This window comes from Punica granatum, chromosome 4, assembly GCF_007655135.1.
Source record: "Punica granatum isolate Tunisia-2019 chromosome 4, ASM765513v2, whole genome shotgun sequence".
Classification (NCBI taxonomy): Eukaryota; Viridiplantae; Streptophyta; class Magnoliopsida; order Myrtales; family Lythraceae; genus Punica; species Punica granatum.
Genome location: NC_045130.1, coordinates 19,509,775 through 19,523,449, shown reverse-complemented (window position 1 = coordinate 19,523,449; position 13,675 = coordinate 19,509,775). Strand labels below are relative to the sequence as shown.

Sequence of the window (13,675 nt, the reverse complement as noted above, 5' to 3'; positions counted from 1 at the left end):
TTATTGATTTTTTTTTTCAATATATTATTCTGAAGCGTGATTAATCAATGAATTTTTAGCACGTTTGAAAAGAAAGAGAGTAAATTTAACTGAGATGACATCACCTCGGGACGAATATTCGAGATTTTCGCGGGAAGCTATCCCCCGGAAAGGACCATTATTTTGGCATCCTTTTGCCCGAAGCGGAAGTCATTCTCTTTTGAGGAATTAATGATATAAAAGCACGGTAATGTATAGTACTATTTTATCAACAATAAAATAGTCCCCAAGAAAAAATAAATAAATAAACGAGTGGACGAGATCAAAATTATACCTTTGTAACAAATCATTAGTGGGAATGGGCTACGAAGTTTTCATTAGCTTCAGAGGCCCTGATACTCGTTCGAGTATCACAAGTTATTTGTATGACCGGCTGACTAATATCGGGATCGACACCTTCCGAGATGACGAGGAGATTCGCAAAGGAAGGGAGATTTGGCCAGAAATTCGAGAGGCAATTCGTGGCTCAAAGATCTCCATACCCATCTTCTCCAAAAACTATGCGTGGAGCACATGGTGCCTCGACGAGGCGGCCGAGATGGTGGACTGTGCAAAATCGAGGTCCCAGATCATACTTCCCATCTTCTACAAGATTCCACCTGCTCAAGTTAAAAAACAGACTGAAAGTTTTGAAGAAGCTTTCAAGAAGCATGCAGATAAGGTCGATCCTGAGACGATCCGAAAATGGAGAGATGCCCTTGAATCCTGTGCTTTGCTAGGCGGCTATGAATCAAATACTATTGCCAATGGGTAAGTACTGCACCTGCGTTAGTTAATTATTCATTAATCCATTGTCATACACTTGTTCATTCGATTGATCGATATACATAATATTATTAACTGCCTTACATGCATGACAGCATGAAAATTCTCGACATGCATGATCAAGTAAGATCATTATTAAATATATATTAAAAGACGTAAACTTGCAACGTAAATGACATATAGAGACATAACCATTTTTTTTGGGCCAAATAAAGATAGAAAATTAGGTACAAGCTATATTTCATTCCTAAATTTTTACTTTTAAACCAACGTATATTGATTCAAGCAGTTCGGTTCTTATTCCGTTTGAGTTGAGGTCTCGAGTTCGCGTTTGAATTCTTATGAATGCATGAAATCAATGTTGGGAGAGCTTTACCTCTTATTGGGTCGACCCGGCTCGACTGAATTAGTCGGAGCCCTATTAAACTTCCGGATACCGGGATTCACATCAATTTTTTTTTTTTACATTCATATACAAACAAGATATAAGTCTCTATATATATAGACGTTACTCCTTCTAAATCTTTACTTTGAGAGATGAATAGAAGACGCATCTCTATTTTATATATTATCCACCTCCAATATGTTAAAAGAAAAAGTTTTTCTATTGATTTATAAAATATAAAACATATTTAGCTTAATATTTGAGAAATGGAGGCTAGTTTATATGCTTTTCCAAATGTATCAATATATAAAAATTAATATAGATTGCTAACCCATACGTTCCATCGTTTCAAACATATACATAAATGAGGATCTTGACCCTCTCATTACTTTTTTCTTTTTTTGATGACTCCCCTGACATTTGCCTTTTTTATTTTGCAATTAAATTTTTGAAAATTTAAAAATCTTGATGGAAATATTTATTAATTTGAGATGATACATTTCTATATGATCAATAACAAATTAATCATTTTTTAACTCCAATGGGTTTGGCCAAGAGGTTAAGGAAGAGCTCATGTATCCATCCGATCCTAAGTTCAAAACTCATTGGGGCCACTGGAGGGTCTTTGGAGTGATTATCCACCCCGTATGCTGCTACCGGTTCAGGGAGGCCTATTAGATTAATCGGGCGAAACTCGAACATGCACATGTCAGCATAAAAAAAATCATTTATTATTCTAGGTTGGAATAAGTTGGTAATATTGAATTTTTATTGCGCTTACACGGACCTGAGCTCATTTTCACTTAAGAGCTCAAGCTGATAAGTGGTGATACCCAATATATATATTAACTCATAAATCTTCTTTTTCTTTTCCGAAAGGATCCCCTTTGAGAAAATAATAAATTTTCTCTTTCATTAAAAACAATACTATGTATTTTACAATATTAATTTTTATATGATTCAATTACTGCAATCACATTTTTTTTCTATATTTCTTACTCTTATTATCTATTTTAAATGCATATAAAATTATAAAATGACATCGTGCAATAGGGTGAGCTCTATTTTGATAATCCTCAGTTTAAATTTTATTAATTTTAATTATTTTGTTCTTAACAAAATTATGATAATTAATATTGTGTTATAAACAGCAAATAAATGTTACAAGTTTTCAAATGTGTGATTTCTTGATTCGCGAAAATACTAAAAGTACCTAAAAATAATTAAAAATTACAGCAATTAAATATTTTCTTGAACCCACGCAATGCTGGGCCTTGTACTTAGTTTTCAATGAATTGCACTGCAATCTCCTTTTAATCAATTAAATTATATAAAGTCAGGGAGCGGGAGGTACCTAGTAGTCAAATCACGAAACTGTCAACATCACCTTGAATTAACCTTTCCGTTTCAGTAATAAATTTTACTATATTTTGTTTGTGTTGTATTCAACATATTTTGATTATCTATATTATTTTATATATAAAATATATAATGAATTATTTTTAAAAATTAAAATTTTTTAATAATTTGAAAGGACTTCCTAAGATATATGACATTTTTTAAATTCAATATGTCAAATACCTAATAAATATGACACGAAAATTCATTTTTATTACCTTTTTACTCACTATAATTTTTATTACACCCTAACTCATAAATGATATCTCCCATCTTTCGTTCTAGTAATGTATATTACAAGATTTTTTTTATAAGGATGATATTTGGATTTCGTTTGATTAATCCAAATAAACTTACTTGAATTCTCTTCAAGCCCATGGGGCAGATCATATGCCCGGTCAAACCAGCTCTATTAAGTTCATTTTACTGGATTATTAGCTCTATATATATTATTCGCATTTCTATATGACTTATATTTGTGCTCATAATATTTCCTTCTTTCTAATTAATAGTATTTGTCATGTTTACTTTATATAAAAAAATTTCATATCTATATCCATTTGTACCTCGTATGCGTGTATTATTTAATTGTGGTCATATAAAAAGTGACAAAATTTCCTGCCCCATCGTGGGTATTAATTAGTTTATGATAAAAGATTATGCATCATACAGTTTTAGCTTTTGCAACTGTATAGATAAAGATCTGTGATCCCAAAATATCTTTTCCAGTACAAAACTAAAAGTAATTATCAAAAGATGGTGTAGTATAGTGGCGCACGCCCTCACCTATTGACCTGGAGGTCACATGTTCGATACATTGTGAGACCACACATACCCCTTTATTAATTATTGTGAATTTTTCTTTTATTACACTAGGCTTTGGTCCTCATTTGTAACCCAAAAACACTAAAAGTAATTATCTAGTCTTCATTAAACACTTAAGCATGCAATTAACTTTTTTCAACGAATAATTCAATTGGCAAATTAAAAGGAAAAAAAAGAGTAATTCCTATTATAATTTTTTATATATAAATTAATTTCTAAAAGTGAATAGATTTCCTATATCTCTCTTAAGATTATAGTTCAATATCATCTTCCACTTTATTTTATATAATAAGATTGTATTTGTTTACAACTTAATTAAATAAATACTTAAAAATTAGTTACAAGTTAGTTACAGGAAAAAATGAATATGAGAGAGAGAAAGATGAAAGATAATGGTCTTACTTACTTAATGATTGAGCCAGGCCTTATTTGTAACCCAAAAAAACTAAAAGTAATTATCTAGTCTTCATTAAACACTTAAGCATGCAATTAACTTTTTTCAACGAATAATTCAATGGGCAATTTAAAAGAAAAAAGAATAATTCCTATTATAATTTTTTATGTATAAATTAATTTCTAAAAGTGAATAGATTTCCTAAATCGCTCTTAAGATTATAGTTCAATATCATATTACAGTTTATTTTATATACTAAGATTATGTTTGTTTACAACCTAATTAAATAAGTGCTTAAAAGTTAGTTACAAGTTAGTTATATGGGAAAATGAATAGGGGAGAAAGAGAAAGATGAAAGATAATGATCTTACCTACTTAATGATTGAGCCAAAATCCACATAATGAGTAAACAAAAAAATTTGACGTAATGAAATAAATCATTTTTCACTTATTGGTATTCTCTATCCCTTACAAAACATTTCCTCACCCTTATAATTTTTACTCTCTTCCTATACATTTCTTTCTTTAACTATCTAAGTGCTTAATTTTTAAGCACTTAATTTATCAAATACCACCTAAAATAATCTTAAATTATTATAGGATAAATCGTAATACACAACAATTAAGTACAAATACAACTCCTGAAAATTTCTTTACTTGTAAATTATGTGTATTAAATTTTATTATAGATGAATACCTAAATTGTTAAAGTAGTCAGAAGTGAAATAATATTCTTATTTTAACTAAAATAGGTGTATTTGATGGCCTCATATATTTGATCTTTGGGAAGTTGATCGGGCGCTTCATAATAAAATTTTTAATTTTACTTGATAATAATGAGGATTTTATCGTTACTTCATGAAAAACTCGTTAATGTATATATATATTTCTGTGTTTTGCAGAAACGAAGCAGCGCTTGTACGCAAGGTCGTCTTTGACGTAAAGAGAGAGCTTAAGAAAGCATATCTACATGTACCTGATGTTCTCATTCAAGTTGAAGATGATGTGCAGAACGTGCTTAGTTTACTAGATTGTGATTCGGACTCCGAAGATACAGGGATGGTCGCGCTTTTCGGTCTGGGTGGCATCGGGAAGACAACTCTTGCAAAGATCGTCTACAACCAGCTCTGTGACAGATTTGAAGCATGTGCTTTCCTCGGGGATGTTCGAGAAAAGACAGAACGTATGGGTTTGCCGTCCCTGCAAATGCAACTCATTTTACAGCTTAAAAAAGAGCGTGTAAATCTCATAAATGAGGATGAAGGGATTAATTTCATACAAGGGAATTTTCGCAATGACAAAGTTCTTATTCTCCTTGACGATATTAGCAATAAATCTCAGCTCGAGTACCTCGGGGGAAAGTCGGAGTACTTTGGACCGGGCAGCAGAATCATTGTCACTACCAGAGATCCGGACATCCTTAAGGGGCGTAAAGTATATTATCACAAAGTCGTAGGGATGCCAGGTGATCTAGGCCTTCGACTTTTCAGCAAGCATGCCTTTGGTTTAGATTATCCCCGAGCTCCGTTTGTCGATCTGTCCAAAGAGATTGTGAAGACAACCGGTGGGCTTCCTCTAGCTATTGTCACGATCGCTTCATTCCTGTCTGAAGAAGAGGAAGATATCTGGAAATCAAAGTTGGAAGCATTAAGGAAAATGCCCGAGAATGAAGTCGTGATGAAACTGATGATAAGTTACGATGCACTGACGCCAGATCAGAAGCAAATATTTCTTGATATTGCGTGTTTTTTCATTGGCGAAGACAAAGACGTCGCATTCTGCTTGTGGAATGACTTGAAACTTAACCCGGCTCTCCAGGTCCCGGTGCTTCAACGAAAGTCTTTAGTTAACATATTCGAGGATGATGACAGGATTTGGATGCACCAACAGCTCAGGGACATGGGCAGAGCGATCGTTAAACGGGAAAACGACTCACAGCCTGAAAGAAGTATTAGGTTGTGGAAACATAGGAAACCAAGCGGGGTGCTCGAGTGGGAAATGGTATGAACTTCTAGCATTCGATACCGCGAATTTTCCTTTCCATTTTTCATTTTTACATTCCAGAAGTAACGAGGGAGAAAAAAAACCACAAGGTATGAATTTACTTAACTGGAAGATTAAATAGTACTGCGCAATGGCGCACGTCATCGCCTGTTGACCTAGAGGTTGCAGGTTCGGTAGCTAGTATGATTATCCATGCCCCTTTATTAGTTATTTAGGATTTATCTTTCATTGTACTAGGTTTTGAGTCTTATTTTTAAATTAAAATAATAGTTTTTCAGAAAATGAAAAATAATGACTTTATTTACCTTAACCTTAGAATTAGACGCATCAAAAATTATGTTATTATTATAATGTTCTGCTCAGCAAATCATCTTAGTTAATTATCTTAGTCTCTAGAATTTCTAATTCAATATACATATTGCAATTAGAATTTGAAGTTTATATCTTACCGTTAATTATAATGGCAAATTGCAGGACGAAGAACATCTCAGAATCACTCTGGAGCCGCTGCAGATCTTAACCGTGACGAACTCAGACTTGAAGCAACATCCGAATCTACGGTACCTCCACATGAAAGGGGTGAATATTTCAGGAGATTTCAATGATTGCCTTGTCGAATTAAGATATCTTCGCTGGGCGGAGGCACCCCCAAAGTTCACCGTTACCCACCTTAACCCAAAGAATTTAGTCATTCTCGATCTTTCAGGTTCAGATATTAAGAGTGGTTGGGTTGGATGGAAGCATTTCAAGGTTTATTATTAACTCTATTATTTACGCAGCTCATCTTCGTTTAATTAATTCCGTTTAATTAATTCCATATATTGTAGAATTTTCCGTTCAACTTTCTTTCTGTAATCTTCTGCCATGGCAGGGAGCTGCACATTCTCTGAAGGTCCTAAACCTGTCGAAATGCTCCGGTCTGAGCAAGACTCCCGACCTTTCGATCTTCCCGAGACTAGAGAGATTGATTCTCGTAGATTGTATGAGTCTGACAGAGATCGGCTCTTCGATCGGGCATCTCTCGATGCTGGTCTCCTTAAACATCGAGGATAACCTTGCCCTTAAATTGCCCAAAGAACTAAGCCGGCTGAAGAACTTGCGAGAGCTGATGCTCCACAACTCTCCTTTTATCTTCAGAGTTCCTGTGTCCGGCGAGTTCCTTCAAAGGGTCAGGTTTCTCAGCTCCCCATGCTGTGAATCGAGCACGACTCCCATGGTGCTGCCAGAGGAGGGTCTCCGGATGCCCATAACCTTTCTCCGTGATTATCTGCTCGAGGAGTTTCCCATCTCGTTGAGAAGGCTGCAGGAACTGCGGCAAGACTCGCCAAGCTATAGGCAATGGTCGAGGAGACACCCCGAAGAGGCCAAGGATGACGCGATACATATGGAGGAGCTTTGCCAGCTTCAGGAAACTGGAAATCATGTTCCCGAGAATCCTGCACCAATAAGGCCCCCCTGCAGGATCGCCATACTCGAAGACCATTTCCTTTACTTCTACTGTCGATCTCATCCTCCACCTCGCCCATTAATGTGGGCATTGGACGCATACACTCTGCTCATGCGCGTGTCCACAAGGTTGGCCGCAGCCTTTGCATACTAAACCGACGCAAGGCCGGCCGGGTACGGACAAAAACGAATATTGAATAAATAATGTCCGTAGTGCGGGTTACTTTCTTTAGTATATATGTGGGCATATGTAAATTGTAATGCACATCCAAACAATGATACTTATAGTAACTAGGGGTTCGCATAAGCTGTGAGAATAAGCTGATACTTCAGCAAGGATGATGTGTTACTGTGCTGCATGGTAAGACGTCCGACATGATGTATATATAAATTCATTTATTTGTTTATGAACATATTGGGCTTGTATGATATATATATATATATATACTTTTATAATATAACAACTCTCTTCTCGCAGTTAAATACAATCAGTCCATTTCGAAAATACTTTTATAATAGCCACCCGAGTTTAATTTGGGGAACGATCCACCAGGGTCGATCCACCACATACAAAGTAGGTCTCTAAAGCCAAGTGACTTCTATCTGATACCTTGCTAGCCTTCCATCATCAGTTGGATTTGGCAGATGTGTTCCTGCTACCAGTCTCGAAAATAAGATTCGGCACAAATAATCAGTTAGATGTTGTCATACTCAAATGGCAGATATAATTCAGGGAGTCATTCAATTAACTTCCATGTCCATCCCCTAAACGCATATCATAAATGAAGAGTTGTCTTACTGGTAGGGAGAACCGAAACAAACCGAGAAAGCTGAAATAATGCTATGATTCTTAGCGTTACATTCAGAGTAGGAACTAGAGACACAGATAATTGTACCTTATATGCCTATTTTTTTTTATGGATAATATGATGAGCAGCAGTGATGGCAACATTATCGACCATTGCTACGCAATATTCAGGCTCTCGTATTCAACCGTGAACATATCAGACAAACTGAACAACCAGCGCAAGCACTGGTCCGGTCAGCGTAGTATTACTAGGGATCTAGTATAATTCAAGAAGTCGAAGATAATCCTAGGCCCAATCCAAAGAGCCCACACTAGCATATATTCTAGAATCACCCATATTCTTTATCCTTAAACATGTTTTTTGAGACTGAACTAAGCTGAGCCGAGCAAGGTATATCAATATACACCGTCATAGTCAAGTCGTTTCCTGATACACCTTATGTTTAGGACAAAGAACATGGGTGATTTTAGGATGAAAAGATGATTTGTATTCCGTGGTGAAACATTAATTTTAATTATTAGATCCCATCAACTTTTAATCTCATCCGTCCATTATTTATATATTTTACTCTCAGTATTTCTAATCCTTTATAGTTTATAGTTTAGTTTTATAATTTTCGCCTAAAATACTATTACACTGGTTTTGAATCTGCCTGCCACCTTGTACCAATCCTAGGGATGACAATTCGTATCGTGTCATGTTTATAAGTGTCGTGTCTAAACAGGTTCGTGTCATCGAAGTCATAACCCGTACACGACACGATTATTAAACGGGTCAGGTTTTGGAAATCCGTACACGACACATTTATATCCGTGTCAACCCGTTTAGACACGTTTAAACCCGTTTATCGAAATGTGTCATAATAGGTATACGTATACACCACATGATTATAACCGTTATCCGAACACGTTAACACGACTTGTTTATCCGATCAACCCGGTTACCCGGACACATTAACACGACTTGTTTATTCGATTAACTCGTTTACCCAAACACGTTAACACGACATATTTACACATTAACACGGAGATTGAGATGGAGAGGAGGGGGATGTGGACGGGGAAGAGACAGGAGCCGCATTCGAGGGAGACAGCGACGGCGAGGATGAGATCGAGCCGTGAGGCGCATTGGCAGGAGCGAGAGCCGGCAAAGTGGTGGGCTTCGAAGGGGAGATGGTGAGAGTGGAGTCGGCGGCGGGCTTGGGAGCAGGAAAGGGCGAGATCTGAGGCGGATCTACGGACAATGCGAGGTGCACGGAGAGGAGAGCAATGGGAGCGAAGAAGCATAACTTCGCCATTGATGGATGAGAAGAAGGAAATCAAATCGCAGATGAGATCTAAGGGAAGGTAGTAGAGAAGTAGAAGTAGAAGTGGAAGTGCAGTTGTGCTGTGTTGGATTGGGTGAAAGAAAGGAAAGGAAATTAGGTTAAGGACTTAGGAACTTGGGGTTACATAAGGATATTTTGATAAATCCAGATACATAAACAGGTTACACGATTATAGTAACACGATTAAATATGTCTAAATAAACATGTTTAATCGTGTATAATCGGTTTACACAGGTTCAACCCTGTAAGACACGCTTATTAACCGTGTTTAAATGGGTTTGACCCGTTTAGACTAATTATCAAAAATGTCCAACCCAAACCCGTTTAACTCCGTGTCGTATCCATGTCGTGTTATCGTGTCGTGTAAAATATTGCCATCCCCAACCAATCCCATTCAGCCACATCACCCATAACCGCCAGATCACAGCCACATCACCGCCACCTCATCTAACACTAAACCAACCTAATAAAAATCAAATTGAAAAAATTAAAAAATGAAATAAATGACGAAGGCAGATGGAACTGCGCGCATTGTTCTTCTTCACAGCGTCTCTCCTTCCACCATCATCTATACTCTCGGCCGTTGTTCATTCTTCTTCCGCAGGTGGAGGAGACCTAGGTTTCTGCACCAATCATCAGCAAGGAGCAGGACATCACCACCAACAAGACCGGATGGCCGCGCTTGGAGGAGTCCAGGACCCTCGAGGCACGGAGAACCACACTAGCGTCAAGGACTTCGCCCGCTTCGCCATCGACGAGCATAACAAGAAAGACGTACGTACATGGCCACTTTGGATTGATTCAGCAATCGGAGTTGGGGTTTGATTTTCGAGTCTAATTTTTTATCTGGAATTTTCATTTCTATATGATTGTTGCGAGATGTTGGTTTTTTATTTGCTTGCAGTGGGATTTTGCATGCTTCAAGCTCTCCGCCGATGCATGTAACTGCTAGTAATTTGATCTCGAGGCACAGTTATGTGTAAAAGGATTTGGCATTGCTTTGCCATAGTTCAGGCTAGTAGCCTTTAGCAATGGCAATGTCGGGCTTAATTCAACTAAGATAGAGTAAATTTGCTACGTTTTCCGAAGCACGCTAACAATAGAGACATTATGAAGGGACAAAACTTGATTTTATGATTCGGACCTGAAAATGTAGCTTCAAGTGAACTTTTTAGTCTAACCGGGGTCTTTTGGTTGAAGAATGCACTGCTCGAGTTTGCGAGGGTGGTGAAGGTAAGAACATGTGGTTGCTGGAACCCTGCATCATCTTACAATTGAGGCCTTTGATGCTGGGAAGAAGAAGCTGTATGAAGCAAAGGTGTGGGTAAAGCCAGCAGAACTTCAATTAACTCCAGGAATTCAAGCACGTTAGTGAGTGGATTCAGAGTTAAAGTTACTTTGATTTGGATTTTGATTTTGATTGTGGAAAAGGACAAATGAGATGTGATTATAAATTTGACTTGGGAAACGTGTGTTTTTGTTGTGTAGTGAGTTAGAGTTAGAGTTAGAGTTAGAGTTAGAGTTAGAGTTAGAGTTAGAGTTAGAGTTACAGTTAGAGTTAGAGTTAGAGTTACAGTTACAGTTACAGTTACAGTTACAGTTACAGTTACAGTTACAGTTACAGTTACAGTTACAGTTACAGTTACAGTTACAGTTACAGTTACAGTTACAGTTACAGTTACAGTTACAGTTACAGTTACAGTTACAATCAAATTTCTTTGAATCCAAACGGGGATTTTCTCTCCAAACGTATATTGTTCGTAGGACGCATAGGTGTATATAGTTTGGATAGGAAGAAAGTGGATGAAATTTGTGGGACTAGAGTTTGCTGAGTTTGACAGAGTACGATGTCTGTAGTATGCTTGGAAGGAATGATATATTAGATTAGTACTAGGCTGCTTTTCTGATATACCACCTCACTGGGTGGGGAGGTAGGGAGGTAGGGAAGTAACATGAGCATGTTAACCGTGGATTATACTCAAAGCTGACAATCTTTTGTCTTAGCATTATGTTGCTTAGTAGTCCTTTTTTTGAGCATGCCTATCGAAGATGAGAGGCATATATGGTAATGAAGACTAGGTTCATTATTGCTCACTCTTTTCAATTAAGGAAACCTCAAAAAGGATACTAGTCATTGTGTTTTCGAGTTCATCATGATCATATATCTCACATTCATTTGTCAATCTTATAGCTGCTTTTTTTTTCCCTCTCTTGGTGAAATATTTTGTTTCAAATGTGTCTTGGAGGATCGATCCCTGTTTTGATCGAAAACAAAACAGGGGAGCATGGTCCAGTTTGGAAAGAAGTGCCTGTGCATGATCGTCAGGTCCAGGATGCAGCTGATCATGCTATTGAGACTATCCAACAGAGGTCCAACTCGGTCTTCCCTTATGAACTGTACGAGATCATTCATGCAAAGGTCGAGGCATATGTTCTGTTCCAATATGTCTCCCTTTTCACTTTGGTTTCCTATTTGACTCGAATTGCCATTGTTCAGCTACTTTCTTCCAGTATATAAAAGCATTATCCTTAAGAGAAAAAATGAGCATGTAGCGAAAATTCTTTCATCCTCACACTATGTCTTGCTCTTATATATAGATGGATAGATTGTTTTGGATATGTTCCAATATGAAATATCCCCTTAACTTTGTTTATTGGTGCTGATTATTGTCAATTTAGTCCTTCCTCGGTATAGGAGCAGATATAAGTTATGGCGGTATATCATGGAACCTCATGTTTACTATACGAGAGTGTGTGCCATTATGCCCTATATTAGGGGAGCCTGATTCCCCTGTCATGGTAGCCTGATTCCTATTTTGATCAAAACTAGGGGAATATAGCGTCGGCAACCAACCCCTCAGACCTAGTCGATGGCGATATCAGAGGTCGCCGGCGATCTAGTCTGGGCGGTGGTGGCCCCGGCGCAAGCCACCATCAGTTGGATCTCCCCCTCTCTCTCATTCCGTTTTCCGAGTATGTTCCTAGGTTTTGAGATTGGGAATGGGAGTGCTCTGAACTGCTTGATTTGTATCTGTGCATTTTACTATTTCAAATCGAATATCAAGCATCAGGTTGAGGTTTAGTTAAGTTCTCTTTATTTGCTCAATATGTTGTTGAGCAAGTTCTTGCTTGCTATGAAGCTTTTAAGAGGAAGTGCTTTCTGTCGAGCAAGGTTGAATGACTCTATTCAATTGAATTCATGCCAATTGAATTGAATTATTGTATTTTTAAGGATTCCAAACTTGTAATAACGATGATACTAAGCTAACTATCAGGTAAATTTAACCTTCAAAAGTCGGTGTCAAATGAAATAAAAAGAACAGAGTCATTTGTTATCTGGAAAGAATAATTTCTCTTTGCCTTTCCTTGTAGATATCTTGTAATGGCCCGGGCTCTGATGAAGGCTGGCCGGCCAATCTTCTTTTCATTGTGCGAATGTTAACTCAATTTTCCGTCCTCATACTTTTTTCACTGTCAGAGCTTCTTTTAATGGTTTAATCCTCTTCTTCCCAATGCTTTTGAGATTAATATGAAGAGTTTACATATACAGGGAAGGTTGGAAACTGCGGGAGAACAACTAGCGACATTGCTGATGACTGGGATAGGTATTGTTTTCTGCTAACAAGAAATGCGTGATTTTGAAATAATTCTTTTCATGATTGAGTAGTAAACCATTGGCACGCTTAAAATTTCTATGTACTCGCTATTATAACTCTGCAACTCTCCTAAGTACCCGGGCCTCCAATTGTTGCTATTGATCCAGTGCTCCTAATCAGAAGACCCTGCATTCTGCAAATGTTTCCAATAAAATCTGTATGAATGCATGCAGAGAGAGATTAATAAACTAACTAAAAGCAAGTCCTTCAGAAAGTATCGAGATGTTTAAGCAGCTAGGCATTAAAAATCTGTAGAGTTATACGTGGAAGTTTCACTCTCTGATCATAATGCAGGAAACCTTGTAAAAGATGGTGAGCTTTTGGAACAGGTTGATGGGGAAGGTGGCCTCTCATAACTGTAAGTGCCACAAGTGGGTCTTCAAGGAACCTTTCGAGTGAGAGCCAAAAATCTGTAGAGTTATACGTGGAAGTTTCACTTTCTGATCATAATGCAGGACACCTTGTAAAAGATGGTGAGCTTTTGGAATAGGTTGATGGGGAAGGTGGCCTCCCATAACTGTAAGCGCCACAAGTGGGTCTTCAAGGAACCTTTCGAGTGAGAGTTAAACATCTCCAACTACTGAAAATACTTTTATTTTATTAATAAAATCCAGTCCAACGCATCAA

The 13,675-nt window shown here is 37.3% G+C and overlaps 2 protein-coding genes across 3 annotated transcripts; both read left to right on the top strand.

Annotated features, from left to right (window-relative positions):
* The first annotated feature begins 264 nt into the window (after window positions 1-264).
* Window positions 265-7,669, top strand: LOC116202477 (TMV resistance protein N-like). The gene is made up of 4 exons (XM_031534048.1): window positions 265-789; window positions 4,709-5,807; window positions 6,285-6,560; window positions 6,682-7,669. The coding sequence occupies exons 1-4, from the start codon at window positions 338-340 to the stop codon at window positions 7,408-7,410; spliced, it is 2,556 nt and encodes an 851-aa protein (XP_031389908.1). The 5' UTR covers window positions 265-337; the 3' UTR covers window positions 7,411-7,669.
* Window positions 7,670-9,837: 2,168 nt separating this feature from the next.
* LOC116205636 lies at window positions 9,838-13,675 on the top strand. Of its 2 annotated transcripts, none has more exons than XM_031538269.1 (4): window positions 9,838-10,166; window positions 12,943-12,997; window positions 13,343-13,406; window positions 13,504-13,675. In XM_031538269.1, the coding sequence occupies exons 1-3, from the start codon at window positions 9,909-9,911 to the stop codon at window positions 13,402-13,404; spliced, it is 375 nt and encodes a 124-aa protein (XP_031394129.1). In that variant the 5' UTR covers window positions 9,838-9,908; the 3' UTR covers window positions 13,405-13,406; window positions 13,504-13,675. The 2 variants fall into 2 exon arrangements, 1 of the variants encoding a protein (XP_031394129.1); XR_004156546.1 differs by lacking the exon at window positions 9,838-10,166 and adding an exon at window positions 11,105-12,821.